Genomic DNA, 24,405 nt, shown 5'->3' with positions numbered 1-24,405 from the left:
GCCCTAGGGGTTGTCTCTGCCTCGCTTCCGCCCGTCAGTGCATTGAGCGGGTTCAGCAAATCCCCGGGCCGAACGTCCCCTTGCCCTGCGAATATGGTGAGCCGCTTGGACCAAAACTAGTACGGAGGCGCCATCCTTTACAGCTTTGCCTTCCCTGGAGGGCAGGAGCCCATGGAAGACTTGTCTCCAGCTGCTGATGTTGTCAGACTTCACTTGTTTGGCCACGCTGAGTGCTGCTTCCAGCTGGTTGTGCTTATGTTGGGAGGGGCGAAGGGGGATTTCAGACTGGTGGGTGCAGGCGCTTCTGAAAATGAAGCTGGGGAAAAGTTGTTATTCTTGACCACATAAAAAAATTCTTGAGTCAATGTTTTTCGTTCAGAGGTGTCATGCACCTGTGAAACTTAGCAGGGCGGTTGGTGTAGCATCAGGGATGTGCCTGTGAAAATCTGCCCAAATCTGGCCGGGTTACAAGGCCTGGTCTACACTGGGGCGGGGGAGATATCGATCTAAGTTACACAACTTCAGCTACGTTTGACGTAATTCGACCTACTCACGGCGGTGTCTTCACTGCGGTGAGTCGACTGCTGCCGCTCCCCTGTCGATTCCACCTGCGTCTCTCGCAATGGTGGAGTACAGGAGTCAACAGAAGAGCACTTGGGAATCGATTTAGTTATCCGGCGGGTAGTGTAGACATACCCTAAGCCTCTGTGGTTATGATAGGGGCTGCAGGTTGAAAAGGTAAACTTGACACTTGGAGTGGAAGTGACTGAGGTTTGCGATGGTCCTTACTGTCTTTGGGAGCTCGTTCCACACTCTGCTGGCTCTTGAGAAAGTGCTGACTCCTGCACATGGGCTTTGTTCTTGTAGTAGAATGTTCCATTAGCCTAAAGGAGCTGAGCTGCAGCCCACAGGTCTCACCCCAGAAGATGAGTGCGTCACAAGGCACTTGCATCCCACTGCCCAAGGTTTAGCTGGTACTGGGGAGACTCTGGTAGTTGCCTTGCACGGTTCTGGCTGTTGTGCTGTGTCATAGTGTTTGGTTGTGGTGTCAGTGAAGTCACAAGACCACAATACTTGCACCAACACACACTAATGGGGTTTCCAGACACCACCCTGGAGCCTAAAGTGGCTCCCCTGGGACTGGGCTCTGCACAGCCAGGGTGTGTCTTCTGTGTCACACAGTGCCTGTGCTGCTCCACTGGGATACTGTCTCCATGTGATGTAGCCATGCTGGCCCCAGAGCTCCGAAAGTTAAGTTAATGAGATGGGACAGATCCATGAAAATGGGGCTGGATCTGTGTATCCGAAGCAGGGGTCAGACTGGAAAAATCAGTGCTGGCAGCACTCTTTAGGTGGAGCCTATACAGGAAGGATGGGCTTCACCTAAACCAAAATGGAACCAGATTGCTGGCACTTAAAAAGGTCATAGAGCAGTTTTTAAACTAATGGCTGGCAGACACATAGATGAACATAATTTGTTGGGGAAGAGTCAACATAGTTTTTATAAAGGGAAATCATGCCTCACCAATCTACTAGAATTCTTTGAGGGAGGTCAATAAGCATGTGGACAAGGGGGATCCAGTGGATATAGTGTACTTAGATATTCAGAAAGCCTTTAACAAGGTCCCTCACCAAAGGCTCTTAAGCAAAGTAAGCTGTCATGGGATAAGAGGGTCCTCTCCTGGACTGGTAACTGGTTAAAAGATAGGAAACAAAGCATAGGAATAAATGATCCATTTTCAGAATGGAGAGAGGTAAATAGTGGTGTCCCCCAGGGCTCTATACTGGGCCCAGTCCTGTTCAACATATTCATAAATTATCTGAAAAAAGGGGTAAATAGTGAGGTGGCAAAATTTTCAGACAATACAAAATTACTAAAGATAGTTAAGACCCCGGCAGATTGGAAAAGGAGCTACAAAAGGATCTCACAAACTGGGTGACTAGGCAACAAAATTGCAGATGAAAATTCAGTGTTAATAAATACAAAGTAATGCACATTGGAAAATATAATCCCAACTATACATATAAAATGATGGGGTCTAAATTAGCTGTTACCACTCAAGAAAGAGATCTTGGAGTCATTGTGGGTGGTTCTCTGAAAACATCCACTCAATGTGCAGTGGCGTCAAAAAAGCGAACAGAATGTTGGGAGTCATTAAGAAAGAGCAGCAAAGAGTCCTATGGCACCTTATAGACTAACAGACATATTGGAGCATGAGCTTTTGTGGGTGAATACCCACTTCGTCGGATGCTTAAGAAAGGGCTAGATAATAAGACAGAGTGTATAATATTGCCTCTATATAAATCCATGCATATCTTGAATACTGCATGCAGATGAGTCACTCTGTCTCAAAACAGATATATTGGAATTGGAAAAGGTTCAGAAAAGGGCAGCAAAACTGATTAGAGGTATGGAACAGGTTCTATATGAGGCGAGATGAATAAAACTGGGCCTTTTCAACTTGGAAAAAAGATGACTAAGGGGGGATATGACTGAAATCTATAAAATCATGACTGGTGTGGAGCTAGTAAATAAGTGTTCTTTACTTGTTCTGATAGAAATGAAATCACCACATGAAATCATTAGGCAGCAGCTTTAAAACCAACAAAGGGAACTATTTCTTCACACAGCGCACAGTCAACCTGTGGAACTCCTTGCCAGAGGATGTTTAGCAGAAACCCAGTGGTGTTATGTGACTTACTGCACCCCGGATGTACACCTGCATGTAATGACAGGTGCTGGCACTAGGGTATGGGGGCAGGGGGGCTGTGCCCCCGGCCTGACGGGGTCTCCATCAGACCCAGGGTTCCCAGTTTGGTTCAATGGCGCTCAGCACCCCCCCCCCCCCATTGCGCAGCCTGCGGCCGCTGCCCACCCTCTGGGGGAGGAGGGATTTCTGCCGCGCGGGCTTTCCGCAGCCCCCGCCCCTCTCTCGCGCGCGCAGCAGAGACACGCGCGTGCGGACCCGCCCTGGGCTGCCCGGCGCTTGGCGGCTGGGTGTCGGGGGGAGGAGCCCGGGGCGGGGCCGGGGGCGGAGTCAGGGCCGCGCGGCAGGAACGCCGGGCTCGCGCTCCGTTGTCCCCGCTGCTGTCGCCGGCCTCTCCACAGCCCGGGAGCCGCGAGCGCAGCCGGTGAGTGGCGGCCGGACGCCGGGGTCCCATTCCTGGGGTGGGACGCGAGGGAGGGGCCGGACGCCGGGGTCCCGTCATTGGGGCGGGGGGGGGCTGGACGCCGGGGTCCCGTCCCCCGGGGTGGGACGTGAGGGAGGGGCCGGACGCCGGGGGTCCCGTCCCTGGGGCTGGGGCGGACGCCTGGGTCCCGTCCCCGGGTGGGACGCGAGGAGGGCCGGACGCCGGGGTCCCGTCATTGGGGCGGGGGGGGGCTGGACGCCGGGGTCCCGTCCCCCGGGGTGGGACGTGAGGGAGGGGCCGGACGCCGGGGGTCCCGTCCCTGGGGGGGGTGGACGCCGGGGTCCTGCTCGTTCCCCTCCCCGTTTCTCAGCCCGCGCCCCCGCAGCGGCGAGTGTGCTGTGCCGGGCCCCTCCCCGGGGCCGTGGGGTGCAGGCGGGAGCCCCAGGGCGGAGGGGTGTTAATGGGTCCGTGTGGGGACCCGCCAGCTAGATGCAGGGGCCGGGTTCTCACGCAGCTCCCAGAGCGTGGGGCTGGTACAATCCCCGGGCCGGGTGTCGGTTCTACCCTGGGGTCTCCCTGGTGGGGCTCATCCTGCGACCCGCGGGAGGAAAAGCTCCCGCCTAGGTCCCTGGGCAGTCCTGGTCTCCGTGGGGACCCAGGGGAAACCCTGGCGTGAACCTCTCCTCACGTGCTCGCGAGCCCCTCGCACAATTCTAGTAGAGTGGCCAGGCACGATTCCCCTTTACACGCTGACTCCTCCCCAGCAAATCCGCTTCATCCATGTGTCTGATCCTTCTGTTTTTTACTATGGTTTCAGTCAGTCTGCCCGGTACTGATTCAGGATTACTGGCCTGTAATTGTCACGATTGCCTCTGGAGCCTCTTCTAAAAATTGCAAAATTTCCACTCTTGCAGCCGACGAAGTGGGCATTCACCCACGAAAGCTCATGCTGCAAAACGTCTGTTAGTCTATAAGGTGCCACAGGATTCTTTGCTGCTTTTTCTAAAAATTGGCCTCACATTATCTATCCTCCAGTCATTTGGTACAGAAGCTGATTTAAATGATAGGTTACAAACCACAATTAGTAGTGCTGCAATTTCACAATTGAGTTCCTTCAGAAATCGTGGGTGAATACCGGCTGTTCTGGTGACTTATTACTGTTCAGTTTATCAGTTTGTTCCAAAACATCCCCTGACACCTTTTAAAATGGAAAATTTTATAGCGAAAAGAAAAGGTCTGAACTATGCGGCTTTTTTTTTTTTGACAAATTGTTTGATAAAGCTCTCCCCCCTAAGAGTTGAGGATGCTGTAAATTATAATAAAGTAACTAAGCATGCAGAGATGACAACATTAAGACCACCTATTGTGTGTGACATTTGTATTCTTGTTTAAAGTTAAATAGTAATAAAGAGTAATATTTATTGTCTGTAACCTATTTCAGAAAAAAAAATTGGTTCTGGAAATGTATGAACCATGATTAATTGTGGAGTAAAGCAAAACAGCTGAGTTACAACCCTTGAACAGGGTTGTATTAAGGAAAAAGTCAAGTCATAAATATTTTAGTTAAGAATAATGCTGTTTTGTGATTACATTTCCATTGTATTTGCAAATGTAGCTGCTTGTTGTGCCAGCTTGGTTTCTTTTAACTCAAGTGACTGCCTTAAATTTCTTCCATCCATTTTCTATGAAAATATTATCTTTCAAACTCTGTGCACAGCTGAGGAGCAGAGAGATTGAGTACAAATGTAACTATCTATACTTGAAGCTAGGACATTTGTTTCATCTATATATGTCTGAATGCCAGAGACAGTGACCTATCTTAAGTGGCTCTCTGGGAGCAGCTTGAATAGCGAAATGTATGTAACTGTGTAGTGGGAGTGTTAGTTTTGCAACCTTTGAGATGAGCTCTGCAACCGTCTATAAATTCTTGAGTAATCTAGAAAGCCAAGGTACCCACTGAAGGCCCACAGCCAGGGTTAGTATTTTGATGCTGGAGTAACCATTAAAGACTGGAACTAGGAGTGACTTTTAGTTGAGTTATTGGAGAGAAATGATTAAGCTGTAGGCTCTAAAGCAGTTGTCTGCAGACAGTTGGTCTGCAAACAGCTGGCAGGTTGCATGGTGCTGGCTGTCCTCTAGTCTAGCTGCTAAATTGCAGGAAAAGAGAGCTAAAAATAGGAAGTGGTTTCCTAACATTGTATTATTGGGGTGAGGTTGGAGCATGGCACACTCTCTTCTAAAATGGGGTCCACACAGTGAAAAGCTGAAGAGCCCCACTGGGTTAAATCTCTTCCAGTCTGGCTTGAACCTTCGTCCACAGTGTGGATGGTGCAGATGAGAATGCTCAGATGGCTCTGATTATAATTTGTACTCTGAGCCTGCGCTCTCTCTCTCTCCCCTCCCCCACCCCAAAAAAAAGCTCCACTGAAGTAATCGGACTAATGACTGTAATAAGCACTATGCCTGATAGTAAGGTAGCATAGTAGAACTCTAGTCATGAAATATTAAACAACATTTACAGAAGCTGCACTGATATAAATGGGATCACACTGATTTGATATACTGGGATCATTGATCATTCATCATTAAACAGTCACTTGCTTTCTACTATTCGTTTGGGTTTGTTTCCTCCGTCGCTGAGGTAAAATGGCAAGCGTGCTTAACTGTTCTAGTGCTGTGTATCTTGCCCCAAAAAGCTTATTGAGGACAGTTTTCTTTAGATGCTCTAAAATCAGCCTCAAAATGATGGTGCTCAATTAACCTTTTATGATGTGGTCAACATTCTGCATAGAGTGGGGGAAATTGCTGTGGGCTAAATAGGGCTTAAGTGGAGTCTTATGCTAGCTTGCTGATTTTAACCCCGAGAGAGCATTCATTCTCTTTAGTTGCAGATAACGTATCTTAAAAGATTCTGTGGTTAAATCCCTTTAACTAAGATAATGCATTGGTTGAAAGGCAGAGCTGTCAAAGGCTTCCCTCACCATTCTAGTCTGCCTCTAGATATTCATTATGCTTGAGTCGTACCTGAACAGAATAAATAATCACTATACATGGAGTTGCCTAAAAGAGCAACCTAGAAACTTCGAGGCTAATGCTGATGAGGAAAGTTAATTGTTTCTGAAGCACGTGGCATTTTAACTTATGATGTGATGCAGTTTTAATGCTGCTATTGAGTATTTCTATGTGCACCTCACTTTAATATTATCTTTGCCTAAGCAGATTTCTGTATGTCTAGCGACTTTCAAATCCCACACAAAATCAATGCAGCTTATTGAATGCCCTTTATTTAATTATTTATTTATTGACACGTGGGCTTGTCTGAGCTAAGTGCTTTCATAAATTATTCACCCTGGTGTTACATAGCAGTGCTGTGATCAAGTGAGGCCTTTTGCTATGGTACAGACAGGAAGATGTAATCTATTTCTTTCCCTTTATGATCACCCAAAAGGGTAGCTTTGGCTTGAGTTATCAGTGCCAAGGGTTGGAAGGTTGCAGTTGACTGCCATCGGCTACATAATGGAAATTTGAAAAAGAAAATCTCTTATGTTGGTGAGCAAGTACTGTTGTCTTCTTCTTCCTTTTTAAAATGTTACTGCTGCTTCACACCTACTTTGCAGACAGGAGGATCTCTTTTCCCATTGGTTGCTGTGCAGTTTAAGTAGCCAGCTGTCCTTGATGCTCACTGCTTACAGAATATCAGGGTTGGAAGGGACCTTAGGAGGTCATCTAGTCCAACCCCCTGCTCAAAGTAGGATCAATCCTCAACTAAATCATCCCAGCCAGGGCTTTGTCAAGCCTGACCTTAAAAACCATTAAGGAAGGAGATTCCACCACCTCCCTAGGTAATCCATTCCAGTGCTTCACCACTCGCCTAGTGAAAAAGTTTTTCCTAATATCCAACCTAAACCTCCCCCACTGCAACTTGAGACCATTACTCCTTGTTCTGTCATCTGGTACCACTGAGAACAGTCTAGATCTATCCTTTTTGGAACCTCCTTTCAGGTAATTGAAAGCAGCTATCAAATCCTCCTTCATTACATAAGAACATAAGAAAGGCCGTACCGGGTAAGACCAAAGGTCCATCTAGCCCAGTATCTGTCTACCGACAGTGGCCAATGCCAGGTGCCCCTGAGGGAGTGAACCTAACAGGCAATGATCAAGTGATCTCTCTCCTGCCATCCATCTCCATCCTCTGACGAACAGAGGCTAGGGACACCATTCTTACCCATCCTGGCTAATAGCCATTTATGGACTTAGCCACCATGAATTTATCCAGTCCCCTTTTAAACATTGTTATAGTCCTAGCCTTCACAACCTCTCAGGGTAAGAGTTCCACAAGTTGACTGTCGCTGCGTGAAGAAGAACTTCCTTTTATTTGTTTTAAACCTGCTGCCTATTAATTTCATTTGGTGACCCCTAGTTCTTGTATTATGGGAATAAGTAAATAACTTTTCCTTATCCACTTTCTCAACATCACTCATGATTTTATATACCTCTATCATGTCCCCCTTAGTCTCTCTTTTTTCAAACTGAAGAGTCCTAGCCTCTTTAATCTTTCCTCATATGGGACCTCTCTAAACCCCTAATCATTTTAGTTGCTCTTTTCTGACCCTTTTCTAGTGCTAGAATATCTTTTTTGGTGAGGAGACCACATCTGTACACAGTATTCGAGATGTGGGCGTACTGGGATTTATATATATAGCAATAATATATTCTCAGTCTTATTCTCTATCCCTTTTAATTATTCCTAACATCCTGTTTGCTTTTTTGACCGCCTCTGCACTGGCGTGACATCTTTCAGAGAACTATCCACCGATAACTCCAAGATCTTTTCCTGACTCGTTGTAGCTAAATTAGCCCCCCCATCATGTTGTATGTAGTTTTGGGTTTTTTTTTCAATGCATTATTTTTTATTTATATCCATTAAATTTCATTTTGCCATTTTGTTGCCCATTCACTTGGTTTTGTGAGATCTTTTTGAAGTTCTTCATCTGCTGCTTTCTCTTAAATATATCTGAGTAGTTTAGTGTCATCTGCAAACTTTGCCACCTCACTGTTTACCCCTTTCTCCAGATCATTTATGAATAAATTGAATAGGATTGGTCCTAGGACTGACCCTTGGGGAACACCACTAGTTACCCATTCTTCTCTTCTGCAGACTAAACAATCCCAGTTCCCTCAGCCTCTCCTCATAAGTCATGTGCTCCAGCCCCCTAATCATTTCTGTTGCCCTCCGCTGGACTTTTGCCAATTTTTCCACATCCTCCTTTTAGTGGGGGGCCCAAAACTGGACACAGTACTCCAGATGAGGCCTCACCAATGCCGAATAGAGGGGATGATCACGTCCCTCGATCTGCTGGCAATGCCCCTACTTATACAGCCCCAAATGCCATTAGCCTTCTCGGCAACAAGGGCACACTGTTGACTCATATCCAGCTTCTCGTCCACTGTAAGCCCTAGGTCCTTTTCTGCAGAACTGCTGCCTAGCCATTTGGTCCCTAGTCTGTAGCAGTGCAAGGGATTCTTCCGTCCTAAGTGCAGGACTCTGCACTTGTCCTTGGTGAACCTCATCAGATTTCTTTTGGCCCAATCCTCTAATTTGTCTAGGTCCCTCTGTATCCTATCCCTACCCTCCAGCGTATCTACCACTCCTCCCAGTTTAGTGTCACCTGCAAACTTGCTGAGGGTGCAGTCCACACCATCCTCCAGATCATTAATGAAGATATTGAACAAAACCGGCTCCAGGACAGACCCTTGGGGCACTCTGCTTGATACCAGCTGCCAACTAGACATGGAGCCATTGATCAGTACCCGTTGAGCCTGATGATCTAGCCAGCTTTCTATCCACCTTATAGTCCATTCATCCAGCCCATACTTCTTTAACTTGCTGGCAAGAATACTGTGGGAGACCGTATCAAAAGCTTTGCTAAAGTCAAGGAATAACACGTCCACTGCTTTTCCCCTCATCCACAGAGACAATTATCTCATCATAGAAGGCAATTAGGTTAGTCAGGCATGACTTTCCCTTGGTGAATTCATGCTGACTGTTCCTGATCACTGTCCTCTCCTCTAAGTGCATCAGAATTGATTCCTTGAGGACCTGCTCCATGATTTTTCCAGGGACTGAGGTGAGGCTGACTGGCCTGTAGTTCCACAGATCCTCCTCCTTCCCTTTTTTAAAGATGGGCACATTAGCCTTTTTCTAGTCATCCAGGACCTCCCCCGATCACCATGAGTTTTCAAAGATAATGGCCAATGGCTCTTCAGTCACATCCACCAATTCCTTTAGCACCCTCGGATGCAGTGCATCTGGCCCCATGGACTTGTGTTCGTCCAGCTTTTCTAAATAGTCCCGAACCACTTCTTTCTCCACAGAGGGCTGGTCACCTTCTCCCCATACTGTGCTGCCCAGTGCAGTAGTCTGGGAGCTGACCTTGTTTGTGAAGACAGAGGCAAAAAAATCATTGAGTACATTAGCTTTTTCCACATCCTCTGTCACTAGGTTGCCTCCCTCATTCAGTAAGGGGCCCACACTTTCCTTGACTTTCTTCTTATTGCGAACATACCTGAATAACCCTTCTTGTTACTTTTAACATCTCTTGCTAGCTGCAACTCCAAGTGTGATTTGGCCTTCCTGATTTCACTCCTGCATGCCTGAGTAATATGTTTATACTCCTCCCTGGTCATTTGTCCAATCTTCCACTTCTTGTAAGCTTCTTTTTTGTGTTTAAGATCAGCAAGGATTTCACTGTTAAGCCAAGCTGGTCACCTGCCATATTTACTATTCTTTCTACACATCAGGATGGTTTGTTCCTGCAACCTCAATAAGAATTCTTTAAAATACAGCCAGCTCTCCTGGACTCCTTTCCCCCTCATGTTAGTCTCCCAGGGGATCCTGCCCATCAGCTCCCTGAGGGAATGAAAGTCTAATTTTCTGAAGTCCAGGGGCCGTATTCTGCTGCTCTCCTTTCTTCCTTGTGTCAGGATCCTGAACTCGACCATCTCATGGTCACTGCCTCCCAGGTTCCCATCCACTTTTGCTTCCCCTACTAACTCTTCTCTGTTTGTGAGCAGCAGGTCAAGAAGAGCTCTGCCCCTAGTTGGTTCCTCCAGCACTTGAACCAGGAAATTGTCCCCTACACTTTCCAAAAACTGCCTGGATTGTCTGTGTACTGCTGTATTGCTCTCCCAGCAGATATCGGGGTGATTAAAGTCTCCCATGAGAACCAGGGCTGTGATCTAGTAACTTCTGTTAGTTGCCGGAAGAAACCTCGTCCACCTCATCCCCCTGGTCTGGTGGTCTATAGCAGACTCCCACCACAACATCACCCTTGTTGCTCACACTTCTAAACTTAATCCAGAGACTGTCAGGTTTTTCTGCAGTTTCATACCGGAGCTCTGAGCAGTCATACTGCTCTCTTACATGCAATGCAACTCCCCCACCTTTCCTGCCCTGCCTGTCCTTCCTGAACAGTTTATATCCATCCATGACAGTGCTCCAGTCATGTGACTTATCCCACCAAGTCTGTTATTCCAATCACATCATAGTTCCTTGACTGTGCCAGGCCTTCCAGTTCTCCCTGCTTGTTTCCCAGGCTTCTTGCATTTGTGTCTAGGCACTTAAGATAACTCGCTGATTGTCCCGCTTTCTCAGTATGAGGCAGGAGTCCTCCCCTCTTGCGCTCTCCTGCTTGTGCTTCCTCCCGGTATCCCACTTCCCTATTTACCTCGGGGCTTTGGTCTCCTTCCCCCAGTGAACTTAGTTTAACGCCCTCCTCACTAGGCTAGCCAGCCTGCTGCTTGTTACCACAAGTCTGAGTGCTGTTCCTCTCCAGTGTTGTTATGGGGAATTAATCAGACACCCTCCCTGCTCTTTCTCCCTGTTGTAATGCAACTGTGTGTTGCACTTTGTGCTCAGGTTGAAGATTCTTAAAAGCAAATACAAGCTGTGAAGTCTTGTTTTCTTGACCACCAATTCCTTTACTGTGATAACTGCCATACACTAGAATTCATTTTGAGCAGGTGTTGTAAGGTTGTTTCCACCTTTTAGGTCAGCATTCATTTGCTGCTACACTGCTCTGAGGTGCTCTCCACCTGCACTTCATAAGTATGGGACTCCAATGTGATTAGTGGTATTTAACTGGGTTGCTTTTCATAATTTGCAAAAAGGGCCTGTGTCAGAGCTAGTAGCTCATCGCCCCCTTAGGTCAGGGGGGCGGGAGATAGCACAGACTCTCTATGCCCAAGTCCATGTTCTAAACCCTTCTGTAGTTTGCACAGGGGGTGGCCCAATGGCCTGAGTCCATCTACTTCCCCTTGCTGATTGGGGTTGTGCCGCCTAGCAGCTGGGGTCCATACAATGTGCCCCTAGGGCAGTGCAGCCCAATGGTCAGAGTCCACCTAATTCCTCTCCCCTAGTGGGGTAATGTGGCCTAGCAGCCAGAGTTCATATAACTCACTGTGTGGGGCCAGCTCCTCTCAAACAAAGGAGGGTGGCCCAGGTAGGGGGACCCAGGCCCACCCACTCCACTGGGTCCTGACCCAGGGCCCTGCTAGTGGCAAGCTCTCCTCACCAGTTGTTTGGCAGGGATCTTCTCAAAATACACCAGTCTCAGCACCATTCCCCTTTAAGAACTCCCTGGGTCACTTCCTACCATATTCTCAGATTCTTTCAGGTCCGTGGTGTCCTTGACTTCCCCTCTGCAGTGCAGCTGGGCGTGTCTGGCCTCCGCATCTCAGGGTGCGAGCCTCTTTTCTGCTGGAGAGAGCAACAAGCCTCCTTCCCCACTGACTGAGCAGCTCTGCAGGTTTTTATACCTGACTTCCAGGTGGAGCATGCCAGGGTGTGGCTTCCTCTGTTAGGAGGGATGGATTAACCCCCGCTGTACCAGTTTGGGGCCAATCCGCCCTGTCACAGCGCCGGATTGGACACCTGAAGTTCTTTCATTCTGAGATGCAGTGCGTGCTGTGGCTATATCACTGTTCTCCAAGTGCCTGGCTGACCTTTTGAGAGAGAGCCATTGTGCTCTGCTACTGGGCCTATTTTGAGCAGAAGGCATTGAACTATTCCACATTCTTCTGAAGTGGGTGATATGGACTCCCTGTTTGCTAGGGACTGAAAAGAAGAGCAGATTCTTTTTGGGTCTGAGTTTGAAGAGGTACAGAAGAATGTAGGACTTTGTCTCAGCCAAAGCTTTGTGATTTCATTTGCTGGGTGATCATGGATTGGAGTGCTGTAAGGAGACTGAATACTACAGCTGATCTTATTTGCCAACAACGGGGCTTGTAAAACATGTCTGTATGTATTTGTTTTAAAAAAAGCTGTCATAGGATTATTTTTGTAGCAAACTTCTTATAGATTTTTAAGGCCAGAAGGGATCTCCTGTATAATCCAGGTCCTAGGCTTTCACCCATCATTCCTGGAGTGGAGGGAGTCATTTCCCTGGCTGTGTGAGTGAACGCTGTGGAGGATATCTCTTAGAAAGTTGTGGTCACAACTTTTATTTCAAACCATTCTTGTTGGAATATTGTTGAAAATGTATTCTGTTTCCTTTATAAAAATGCACTGAAAAGTAAACTGCTTTGCAAGTTTCTGTGGCAGCTGTGAAATCAGCTTGGGCTCTGGTTTCACACTTTGTGGTTCACACTCTTGCAGCCAAGTTGCAGTCCCCTCTAATGAAGCGTTAACTCCAGTGAGAATCTCACTGTTTTTTTAAACACAGTGACGCCTCATGGGTTTCTGTACAATTTTATGTAGAATTGCTGATTAATACCATTAAAATTATAATTACATATCTGTGTGTATCTATAGATACATACACACCCCACCTCATGTGGCTGAAAGTCCATCTCAATAGGTGGGTTAATAAAGTTTCTGATTTATGTAACTGGTGCTACTTATTAAACCATATCTCCTTTTCCCAAGTGAAATATGTGGTTGTCTTCTGAGTATAAATCATCTTCAAAGACAGACTCATTGTTTAACAAAACTGGAATGCTTAGGACAGCCTACAAAGTGATTACCAGTTGCTTCTAGAGACAGCAGACTGAGTAAAAGTGAAGGATATGTTGGAAGGTTGTATAGGGAAGTTCTCCTTTGTTAAATGCCTGTACTGTAGGGGCTTTGTAGTTGAATGCAAGAGACCGGTTTATGGCACAAGTCTGTCTTTGATTAGAAATATTCTGTTCTTGTTCTTGTAAGTACTTACAGTCTGCCACGTGTTGTGTTTTCCCCTCCCCCCCCAACCTGCAGGGGGGAATAGGAAGGTGAATTGTGTGTCCTCCTAGCAGCCTTCAATTAAACTCAGACTGCCATAGATCAAACAACAGAACAGATGGATAATGGAGACTGGGGATATATGGTAAGTGATCCAATATAAAGGTGAGTGCATGCTGAAAAATAGAATTGGGCTTTCCAGATTTTTATGTCGAATCTCTTGGCCTTGTGTATATACCCAGGGTTTAATGTTGAGTGAAGACAATGAACGTACTAAAAATAATATAAGCAAATAGGTTTGTTTTTAATAAGTGTTTCATTTTATATTGTGTGTTGGGACAGTTCATGTTCTTAATCTTCAGCCAAATAGTAGTAATTATTTAAAACAACAGCAAGAAAAGGGCTACATTTTTCCTAAAAAGATACAATTTGATGATGGGCTGGAAAGCCACCTTTCTGGTATACAAAGTTGAAAAAAATATGTTCTCCCTTCCTGCTCCTTTAATTACTTTGCTGTCATTTTATTTGGAAAAATATTCTTCTTAAACTTCATCTTTCATAACAAAACTAGACACGCACCTCTTATTTTTCCTTCTCACCTCTTTCTCTAAACATCCTGTTCCCTTTTGTCTGTCTGCCTATCCGGCTGGCCCTCTGCCCTGATTGTCAGAATCAGTGCCCAGGATGGTGCCCTGTCCTTTTTCTCCCTGCCTTTTTAGGGTGTGATCTGGATGCTGTAGCTGCAGGCTAGCTCTACTACTCTGGACCCTCCTCTACGCAGCATACTGTTTGCCTGATAGAGTTTTCTTTATGATGTCCCCTACCTGTACCTTTGAATGGAAGCTCTTGGTCCTAGATCTAAAATTACGTTATGTCCTTTCATTTTTTCTCGGAAGAGGTTTTGTACCTGCTCAGCTAGCTCCTTCTCGAGTAAGAGGGATATTGTGAAGGCAAGGAGCCAGAGGTGAAATTCTGATTCGTACCTTGGGGAAATCACTTACGCTGTGCATCAGTCTCTTCATCTATAAAATGGAGAAAATATTTACTTTGCAGAGGATGAAATAGTTATTTGACATTGAGCTCTGGGCTTTAGTTAATTGTAAAGCACTTTGAAGATATGCTTTCTAAGTTGCCAGGTGTGGATTATGGCTTGGTTTCTTGAATTTATTCCTGTATAACCCCATTGGAAGGTTTCAAACTGAACAGTTGCAATTCTTTCTAGGGCTGGAAGCTTTCTGACAGCAACTGCCACGTGTTGGCGATAAGAAATCTCTCATGGTAGTTTGATAAACTCTGGAATTTCTTTTTCTAGATGACTGATCCAGTCACAATAAATGTGGGTGGACACTTGTATACAACATCCCTCACCACTCTAACAAGATATCCCGATTCAATGCTTGGGGCCATGTTCGGTGGAGACTTCCCCACTGCCCGGGACTCTCAGGGCAATTACTTCATTGACCGAGATGGACCACTTTTCCGGTATGTTCTTAACTTTTTACGGACTTCAGAGTTGACTTTGCCCCTGGACTTCAAGGAATTTGACTTGCTTCGAAAAGAAGCAGATTTTTATCAAATTGAACCCCTAATCCAGTGTCTTAATGACCCCAAGCCTTTGTATCCTGTGGATACCTTTGAGGAAGTAGTGGAGTTGTCCAGCACACGGAAACTTTCCAAATATTCCAATCCAGTGGCAGTAATCATAACACAGTTAACCATTACAACTAAGGTCCATTCGTTACTGGAAGGCATTTCAAACCACTTTACCAAGTGGAATAAGCACATGATGGACACAAGAGACTGCCAAGTTTCCTTTACTTTTGGGCCATGTGATTACCACCAGGAAGTTTCCCTCAGAGTCCATCTGATGGAGTACATTACAAAACAAGGTTTCACTATCAGAAATACAAGAGTTCACCATATGAGCGAGCGGGCCAATGAAAATACAGTGGAGCACAACTGGACTTTCTGTAGACTGGCACGGAAAACGGATGACTGATGTATGACGCCACAGATGCCATTTCAGTGGTTACATGCAACTTCCGGGAACAGCATACCTGAGAGAATCTGGTTTTGACTAAAGCAACAGCATGGGCTTTTTTTATGAGACTATTTATTAATAACTATTAAGGACTGGAGAAGTTACATGCTCTAGCAGATCTGTTTTTTGTCTTGTCCAGAAAAAGATATGCATGTGCCTGTTCACACTGTTGACACCTTTTTTTAAAGAGGGAGTCTTAAAAATCAGTATGGTAGGAAATTTTATGTCAGCTCTTTCGACCTAAAGTGCTAAATTCACTTATTTAAATGGTCTCTAATCCATTTAATGCTAAAACACTGGGAGTAAAGAACAAACAGGATTTAAGATGCAGATGGGGGAAATGCTAGCGTCATGTAAACTAACCCAGTTTCTAAATCATTAAACAGTATCGTAATATTTTAGGAAAACAAATCCTACCCTTTTAAAGTACTTGTTAAGTACGGCTTTTTACAGTTATGACAACTGTTTTTCTATGCATATAAATCAAGCAACCAAATATTATCTGTAGCCATGAAAATGTGAGTAGAAATATTTATACGGGATTCTGAATGCAAAATATCCCTGTGGTAGAATTCATACTTTTAATGCCTGGTGCAATATTATTCCCAAATGTAATGCCTGTCAGCAAGAAGCTAATAAAATGTCAAATATGGAAATAAGTCTTGTATTTTTTGTCTTCTCCTAATTTATTCTAGGAAAAAGTGGGGAGTAAGGTATATCAATACAGGAAAGTGAAACTGGCCAGGCTCCTTAGCTCACTCTTAACATTCAACTTAATGGACTTTGTAGCATCGTATTTCCATAGGGATAATTTCCATATTGAAAATTCAGAGGGGAAGTTGGAAAGGACTAACGCCAGTTAAAAGATGCTAATCCAGGGTACATCTAGAGTCTGAATAACTATAACCTGGTGGGAAACATTATCCGGTTTCAAAATATTCATCAAATCAATTGCCAGCACATCTCAGAGCTCTCATCACCCTGCGCAGTGCTGCTTTTGTTGAAGTCAATGGGACTCTGGCTCCGCATTCTTATCTGCCAATTCCCTAGACACTTCTCCTGCCTCTTTTATGCATTCTGTAGAATTATTCATAAAAGATACTAACAAGCAGGAATCAAAGTTAGAAGACACTGAAATAAATAAACTTGGTATCTGCTTTGAGTGACTAGGCCAGTGCCATTCTGCTTACTTCTCTTTCTAGGTCGTAATGTTTCTGTCCTCCTTCAATAATTCACAATCATCTCTAGGTATAGAAACTTCCTATTCACCTGGTTTGGCTGAGCTGGCCAGTATGGACGCCAGCATCCCGGGTATGGTCAGAGAGAGCCTGGGCAACCACTTGAGCAGCTTTTGGTCGGGCTTGGAGTATGTCTACACTGCAATAAAATACCCACACCTGGTCCATGTCAGCTGACTCACCGCGATCGTGCTATTGGGCTACAAAATTGCAGTGTAGATGTCCATGCTTGGGCTCTGGGACTCTGCAAAGGGAGGAGTCCACGAGTCCAGGCTGCAGGCTCAGCCGGAACGTCTACGCTCCCGCAAACCCGGGTCAGCTGACATGGGGCAGTCACAGGTGTGTTATTGTAGTGTAAATATACCCTTAGAGTTCATGGAATTGGCAGTGGGTATGCACTGCTTATTCAGGTTGGCTCATTCACAATTCTCTGACCATGGAGACCTTTCTCAGCGCTATGTTTTTCTTTGGTCATATCTTCACCCCCCTTTTTATTGGTGCTAAGGGGATGGGTTTTTTTGTTTTGTTTGTGAGCACTAAGTGATTTTTATTTTATTCAAATAGGAAAAGGCTGCTATTAGGTCGAACTGAGGAAGCTCCAGCAAGCTGCTTCTGTTTCTTGCCAAGCGAGACCCAATATATGACCCCTGTAAAATAGTTTGTTTGCAACAGTACAAGAAAATCCTAAAATAAGTACTTCACAACATTTCTTAATTTATTTGCAATGTAATGCTTGGTTTAATCACCGAATAGAAGATAGGTGTCCTTTCTACTTGAGAACCACAGATCCATTTAATAAGCAAACCCTAAATCACACACCCCTGTTGAAGGCTGAAGTTTACAGAAAGGGTATCAGAAGCTTTCATCATAACAGATCATTTTCACAAATTGAAGCTGGCACATACTGTGTGAGTTTTGACTGGTTAAATTTAAGTGCAGATAGTCTTTAATCTAAGCAGCTGGTTTTAGAACCTCTGGCTGTGACTTTACATTACTTTTGTTAACTTAAGTTCCTTGATTCTGGGCAAGGCATTTTATGAGCTCAGCAAACTTATGTCCCAGGCAGCAAGAAAGTAATTATTTTTAACCTGAATGTAATAAAACATTGAGAATCGGACTGCTAAATACGGCGGCTTCGGCAGCTACCGTGAACATATTTAAAAAAAAAAAAAATTAGGTAAGTTCCTAATGGAACTCTGCATAACCATGGACATAGATGAAAACTGATTGGCTTCCTTCCATTCTTAAATGTAAATGACTAAGAATTCCAGTTGATGTTTGCAGACAGTACAGTCAACTGTTCTGTGTTACTCTTTGATTATTTATAAAACACTGGCGGTGTGCTAGCTAGTGCACCATACATGGAACCAAAGAAGATGATGTCTGTGTCCCAAGCAGCTGTTCATCTTTATAGTTTTGACAGAGCACTCTGAAAAAGTGGCTTCAGGTATCGTGCATAGGCCTGGCTCATCTGTGGAAGAGGGAGAGTATAGGAAGGTATCAGCAGTGACTAAGGGGGAACAACGATTTCTAAATAACTCAGAATGCTCTTTGAAGTGTAATTTTTAAAAAATATGCTACAGTAGTGTGTAATGCTCCCCAACCCAGTACCTGGGTCCCCCTACGTTGTTAATATGCAGCGCTGCTCATCCACATGAGGATGCAAAGCATTTAACTTCGGAAAGCACTTTTTAAACTTGAATATTCACCGAAAGCAAACTTCAAATTGTGCATTTGTTTGTAAAATTTGCTAGTGGTGCTTGGTTTGCTGGGAAAAGTACTAAGGTAAAATCTTGTTTAAGTAGGTGAGCTGTGTTTTTAAATTAAGCAAGAAAACCCAATGTAACGTGAACAGTGATGTTAATTCACCTTTAATGTGATGTTAAAAATGAAGTCAGTGTGCTGAGAATACAGTGTGTGGGTGGGGGAAAGGGGAGGTTACCTTGTTTAAAACTTATACCCTCTACTGCTTAAGCATACTATAAGAAGAACATACTTATTGATAAGTAGTGATAAAAGTACCTGTGAATATGCAGCCTGTTAATTCAGAGTGTGTAACTATCGTATCTTTCCATGGTGTTAAATTGTACATATATAGGTTTTGTGCATGTTGTTTGCCTTTTCACGGTGGTAGTTCAGAGCGATAAATAAATTAAAAAAAAATGTTCCAGCCAGAGGGCTGGACAGCTCTGGCTACTGTAATAGGCGATAGAGCCCCGGCCTCTAGACTGTCTGTTCAGATCCGGTCCTGGTCACTAATGACTGAAAGACCATCTGACGGGTTTCAGGGTGGTCTTGTTGCAGCAGGGCTCATGACAAGACACCATTTTAAATGGTACTAGTAGGCCTCTGCTGAACCGGCCAAGGAATGAATAGGCCTGAGCAAACCTTGTCCCCACTTACAGGGCATTCCCTTCAGAAAAGGGCAGTGGCAGACTGGCACAGTAGTATGGAGAATCATGCAGTGGCGCCACTATGCTGTACCTGTTATGTGGTTAAACTGGATTTCAGGCTTCAGCAGTGTCAGGCCAGTGCCTTCTATGAACATTGAATTCACTGAACAAACAGGTCTAAACTTCTAAGGTTCCCATTACTGCACCAGCACCAAACCATGGTTCTTACTGGTTGTTCTGCGCATGGAACAAGGGCAGACATGGTTCTGATGTCCTGACCGAGCAGCTCTCTATGGATGGCCGTGTGGCTGTGCAGTGCCCCACTGATGTCAGTAGAGATCCATCCACAGAGAGTTGATTGCTCGAGCAGGGCCTCAGTCATTACTCTCAGATTCTGAGCCATGCATGTAATTGGCACAATTCAATACTCCATTCCAAGGAACACACTGTGATTTTTACCTTCTGGCCTCAAAATTCCAACCTGTCAGTCCACTTGCTTTCTCCTGGCTGTTTTCCATTCTTCAGCCTTGAATGTTATATGTCAAAATAATGTGTGCCTAGGCCAGTGGTCCCCAACCTTTTTGTGGCCAGTAGCACATTCATGTTTTCAGAAGAGTGTGGTGGGCGCCAACAATTTTTCAAGGCTTATTTTGTATTTGTACATTAAATAATACAAAAAAAAAATTTAATATCACATAATATCTGAATCCAGAGAGAAGCCGGAGAAAAGCCACGAGGACAGAGAACACCGGTGCCCGCAGCCCTGGAGTACTCTGTCCCCAGCCGGTGCGGGGCCCCAGATTCTCTTCTCTGCTGGGCACTAGGTGGGCCCCGCACCTGCCGGGGACCGAGAACACCAGTGCCTGCAGCCCCAGAGTTCTCTGTCCCCGGCAGGCGCGGGGACGCGGCTTCTCTCCGGCTTAAGCCACGGCCCCGCACCTGCCAGGGACCTAGAACACCGGTGCCTGCAGCCCCAGAGTTCTCTGTCCCTGCCAGGGACCTAGAACACCGGTGCCTGCAGCCCCAGAGTTCTCTGTCCCCGGCAGGCGCGGGGCCACGGCTTCTCTCCCCTGCTGGGAACCTGCCGGAAACAGAGAACATCGTGTCCGCAGCCTGAGTTCTCTGTCCCCGGCAGATCCCCTGCTGGGCACTAGGCGGGCACACACAAATGCCCCGGCGGGAACCATGGCGGGGACCACTGGCTTAGGCAAATGCGTAGCTGCCGGTAGTTTGTAGCTGTGATGCAGTAGGGAGTGGGGTGGATTGACCTGGGAATCTCGTCTAGTTTTACTGGGACTGTCTGCATGGGGGGTGGGAGAGCAGGGGATGACTTTATTTGAGGGATGATACCTGAGCGTGTAACCTGAGCCAGGAGAGGGGTTGGGCCAGGTGACATCTCTGCCCGGGAAATTGGACAAAGGTGAGAGGAGGAGCCGGGGGGAGAGGAGGGAGTCGGCTGGAGGGGTTTCTTTCAGTTTTGGGCTGGCAGGGAAGATGCAGGGAACCCCAAGTCTGGGGTCTAAGTTCCTTGGCCCCCCCCCCCCCCCGAGGGACCTGGCTGAGGGGTCCTGGTTGTACCTACAAGCCCTGCTTGGGACTGTGTTCCTGTCTTCTAATAAACCTTCTGGTCTACTGGCTGGCTGAGAGTCACGGTGAATCGCAGGAAGTGAGGGTGCAGGGCCCTGACTCTCCTCACTCCATGACAGTAGCCCACGGTCCTTACCTGTTTGTTGGTTGGTGACTTTTGAGCCCACTCGTAAAGGCGTTGGTAGACGTGTCCATCGTAACTGCCAAGCGCAGAATTTAAACTTTCATCGGTGAAGTCGAAAGCATCCACTAGTGGCACTGCATCATTCCTAGAGAAGCAAATGGACCGCACTCACTGCAGGGTTAATGAAATCCTTACCACTTTGCTGGGGCCGAATGGGGGAAAACATAATTTCATATTTGCCATTGGGTATTTACTGCAGTGTGAAGAAACCTGGTGATTTAGGAACTAATGTTCCTGGTTTTTGAGAGATATTATTGTCCAATATATCTTACTTGGTGACAGGCAGATCGTCCAATGTGCTGAGCCTTCTCTTCTCCCGTTGGGGTCAATGGCAGTTGAAAGCGCTTGGCACCTCCGTGGATTTGTCCCTGACTCAGGATTGAATCTTATGTGGTGCACTTAATCAGCAGGCCCTGCAGCTTGTGTCTTAGAGTGGGCTTAAGTGGTTCCTAGGTTTGTGCCGGCCCTCGGTACAGGGGTATTTTTTCACATTGAGATGGTATTTCACACAGCGGTCGCATCATGCCACCACACAATCAAAAGCAGTGACACTCGTCATTTTAATGAAATGCAAATCTTAATCATTGCATTAGAAATTCACTGCTTCATGCTGCTGCCACTGGTAAAATAGTTATCTAAGAGATTTAATCTTAGAAAGCCTTTAAAGAGCATTACTAATTTAAAAAAAAATAAAGTTTGATAGAGGATTTATTTTTTAAAATAACTAAATAAATGACAATGTTTATTTCATTCACAAAATGATCTGGTTTTAGTGCCTTTGAAAAATAAATGGAGGAAATTTAAAGTGGAATTACAATAATATGCCTCCAAATTATATTTCCTTGTTAGAAAAGCTCCTTAAAAAACCAGGGTCTCAACAAGCACTGGATAATGTCATCATATAAACAAAGAACTAAGCAATGGGTGAAATACCATGTTGGTTTCAAAATGTCCATAAATCTACACGTGTTAAGGCTTCCTCAGGACAACAGAGCTTGCAGTATATTGAGATAAACATAATTAATTACAGGCCAATGGCTCATCTAGTCCAGTATCCTATCTCTGGCCCTGATTCAGAAATGCATTTAAGCATATGCTTGACTTTAAGCACCTGAGTAGTCACCAGTGATGAGGTGTTTAAATACTTGGCTGAATCTTGGCCTCTGACCATAGCCAGTACCAGCTGCATGAAACGCTGTAGTGGGTAGTTCTGAAATAACCTGTGACGCTACGTCCCCATATTTTTCATAGAGATATTATGAAGTGATTATGACATAACTAAGATGTATTTTATGCAAGATGGGTCATGTGAGATCATTGGAAAGGTTATGATTGATTATCCTATTTGTATGCATGTATCATTTCTGTATCTGAAGTTCGGAATATTGTCTGTGCAGCCATTACAAATGTGTGTACACCTGGGGAACGTGCACTAGACAGAATGCAATCAGTCTAGATTGCTGGCTGGAAAGGGCCATTAGGAAGAACAATAGGTCTTAGAAGATGCTAATTTCTCACCTTCCTGGGAAGTCTTCCTGAGGATGTTACAACCAGCCTTTGAGTTACGGCTGCAGGGTCATGTGATCAAGTCACCTGGTACTGGAATCCATCTTGGAATACCAGTGTGTTTTCACTGACTGGAGTGGGAACTAAGTTTGGAAACTAAGTTTTGCTATATGCAAAACCTATTTAAGGAAAGGGAGTGACCTCAACGTGGTTCATTCTTCACTGTCTCCCCACCCAAGATGACTGCTATAAACACCTCAGACTGAACTGGGGAAGAAAGGACTGAACCCAGGCTAGAAGATGTCTGGCCTTTGAAAGAAATACATGGAGTTTTAAGCTGCAAGCAAGAGCAGCTGGCCTTCAAGAACCTCTGCCATCTGCCTAAAACAACATTTAGGGTGAGAATTTGCTAGTTATAACCAGTTTCTTTAGTACATTAAGCTTAGCTTGCATGTTTGTTTCATTTGCTAGTTAATCTACTTTGCTCTGTTTGCTATTCTTTATAATCACTTAAAATCTACCTTTTGTAGTTTAAAAAACTTGTTTTTGTTTTGTCTTAACCCAGTGTGTGGAATTCATAAATAGGGGGCAAAAACCTGTTGCATAGCTCTCTCCACATTGAGGGAGGGGGTGAATTTCATGAGCTTATGGTGTACAGCTCTGTACAGCACAGGCCGGTGTATCTTGGGTTTGCGCTCCAGAGGGGGCTGTGCACTTCCGTATCTAGACAGTTCCTTAGGTGGAGCCTTCCCATGCAGGGGCTAGTCAGAAAGCCTGTTTGCATGTTACAACAGCTGGATGTGTCCCTACCTGTATGTATGCTGGTGAAAGAGGGAGACCAGGAGCAGGTCTGCAGCTTGTCACAGCAGTCCAGTTAAAGGGAGCCCAGTCTGGTGGGTCAGGCGGGCTCAGTGGTACCCCAGTTCCAAGTGGCACCCTGAGGGAAACCTGTCAGAACCTGCTCATATGGGAAGTTTCTTCCGAGCCCCTGTCAATGAGATGGTCTCATGTCCCAAAGCTGAAGTGTTTGTATCCCTTTAAAACTCTTGGTTGTTTTCATTTTAATCCTAAATATTGACTCCATGCATGTTTTCATTATCCCATAGAAATGGGCACTCCTTTCTTGAGTCCTGTTAAATTCTTGACCTCAGAAGTATCTTTGACTATTCGTTCCATCGGCTAAGGTCTTTTGAAAATTCAGTTTAGGTTTGCTACCTTTTGAATCCTGGTTGAGAAAGTCTAGTAAAAATGCGTGCTACCTCAATTGCTATTTTCTAGTCCATTCTGTAGGGTGTATTCTTACTATTGTGTGCAAAATCCCAATTAACTCACAATTTAGTCTAAAGTCCCAATGAAATTGAATATTTAAATTGCAGTGCTCTATTATGAAAAGTAAAACCTATATGAAAACAGCTTTTTAAATGTTGTAAGGGATTAATTTACTGTGCTATCTGAGAAATGACTCAGTGGTTAATTTTGTTTTTGTTTAAAAGTCATGGCTGAAAAACTTCTCATCTTTTCTGATTATAACCAAACATGACTTTGAAACAAACTAAGAAATCTTGTAAAATAGCAGAAAGTATTCAATGGGTCAAGGATTATTTTATTTATAAGGTTAGCATGTACTACTGGATGTTTAAAAGCTACAAGACACTCTGCATGGTTGCTATTTAACTTCCTAGTTTAAGTAGATCGTTTTTCTCTAAATAGTATAATTTAAAGCCAGTCAGGGTAAAATTGTACTTAAAAATTTCTTGCTTGTGTTGCTAATAACCTCTTAGATTATTACAATTACAACCATTTCTAAAATCTAACTTTTCACCATTAAGGCAACGAATTACATTTTGCACTGTCACATGTGGTCGGTTTAATGTTTGTTTTATTTTGTGCTTCTCATGCAGTAGCCAATGCCACGTTGTTTGCAATCCAGTCACTGCAGAGAAATATCTCAAGCCAAGGAAGAATTAGTTGACTGTTGTCTGTGTGAGAAAAGTCTTATGTGCATGCAACTCTTTTTAAACTGAAATGCTGAATTTAAAGTACCTGAGACATTACCTTTAATTGGTAGTAACATTTTAATGATTAAAAACGAAGCTATTTGAAAGCAG

The 24,405-nt window shown here is 44.9% G+C and overlaps 2 protein-coding genes across 7 annotated transcripts in view; one reads left to right on the top strand and one right to left on the bottom strand.

Annotated features, from left to right (window-relative positions):
- The first annotated feature begins 3,039 nt into the window (after positions 1 to 3,039).
- Positions 3,040 to 16,064, top strand: KCTD6 (potassium channel tetramerization domain containing 6). 2 transcript variants are annotated; one of them, XM_039480983.1, is made up of 3 exons: positions 3,040 to 3,132; positions 13,385 to 13,493; positions 14,661 to 16,064. In XM_039480983.1, exons 2-3 carry the CDS (start codon positions 13,467 to 13,469, stop codon positions 15,345 to 15,347), a joined length of 714 nt encoding a protein of 237 aa, XP_039336917.1. In that variant the 5' UTR covers positions 3,040 to 3,132; positions 13,385 to 13,466; the 3' UTR covers positions 15,348 to 16,064. The 2 variants fall into 2 exon arrangements, with proteins under 2 accessions (XP_039336917.1, XP_039336919.1); XM_039480985.1 differs by having other exon boundaries at positions 3,056 to 3,132; positions 13,395 to 13,493.
- A 1,145-nt stretch (positions 16,065 to 17,209) lies between these two features.
- The window catches only part of ACOX2 (acyl-CoA oxidase 2), a 33,105-nt gene continuing 25,909 nt past the window's right edge, over positions 17,210 to 24,405 (bottom strand). For 2 of the 5 annotated variants that reach the window (XM_039480978.1, XM_039480981.1), the window contains 2 exons: positions 20,744 to 20,876; positions 17,210 to 18,098 (listed from right to left, as the gene is read on the bottom strand). In XM_039480978.1, coding sequence (XP_039336912.1) covers positions 18,036 to 18,098; positions 20,744 to 20,876 — 196 coding nt within the window. In that variant the 3' untranslated portion in view covers positions 17,210 to 18,035. Of the gene's footprint in view, positions 18,099 to 20,743; positions 20,877 to 24,405 lie in introns of those variants that run through there. The other 3 variants (XM_039480979.1, XM_039480980.1, XM_039480982.1) reach the window with 2 other exon arrangements.

This window comes from Mauremys reevesii, linkage group 7, assembly GCF_016161935.1.
Source record: "Mauremys reevesii isolate NIE-2019 linkage group 7, ASM1616193v1, whole genome shotgun sequence".
NCBI lineage: Eukaryota > Metazoa > Chordata > Testudines > Geoemydidae > Mauremys > Mauremys reevesii.
This window is presented reverse-complemented; position numbering and strand designations above follow the sequence as displayed.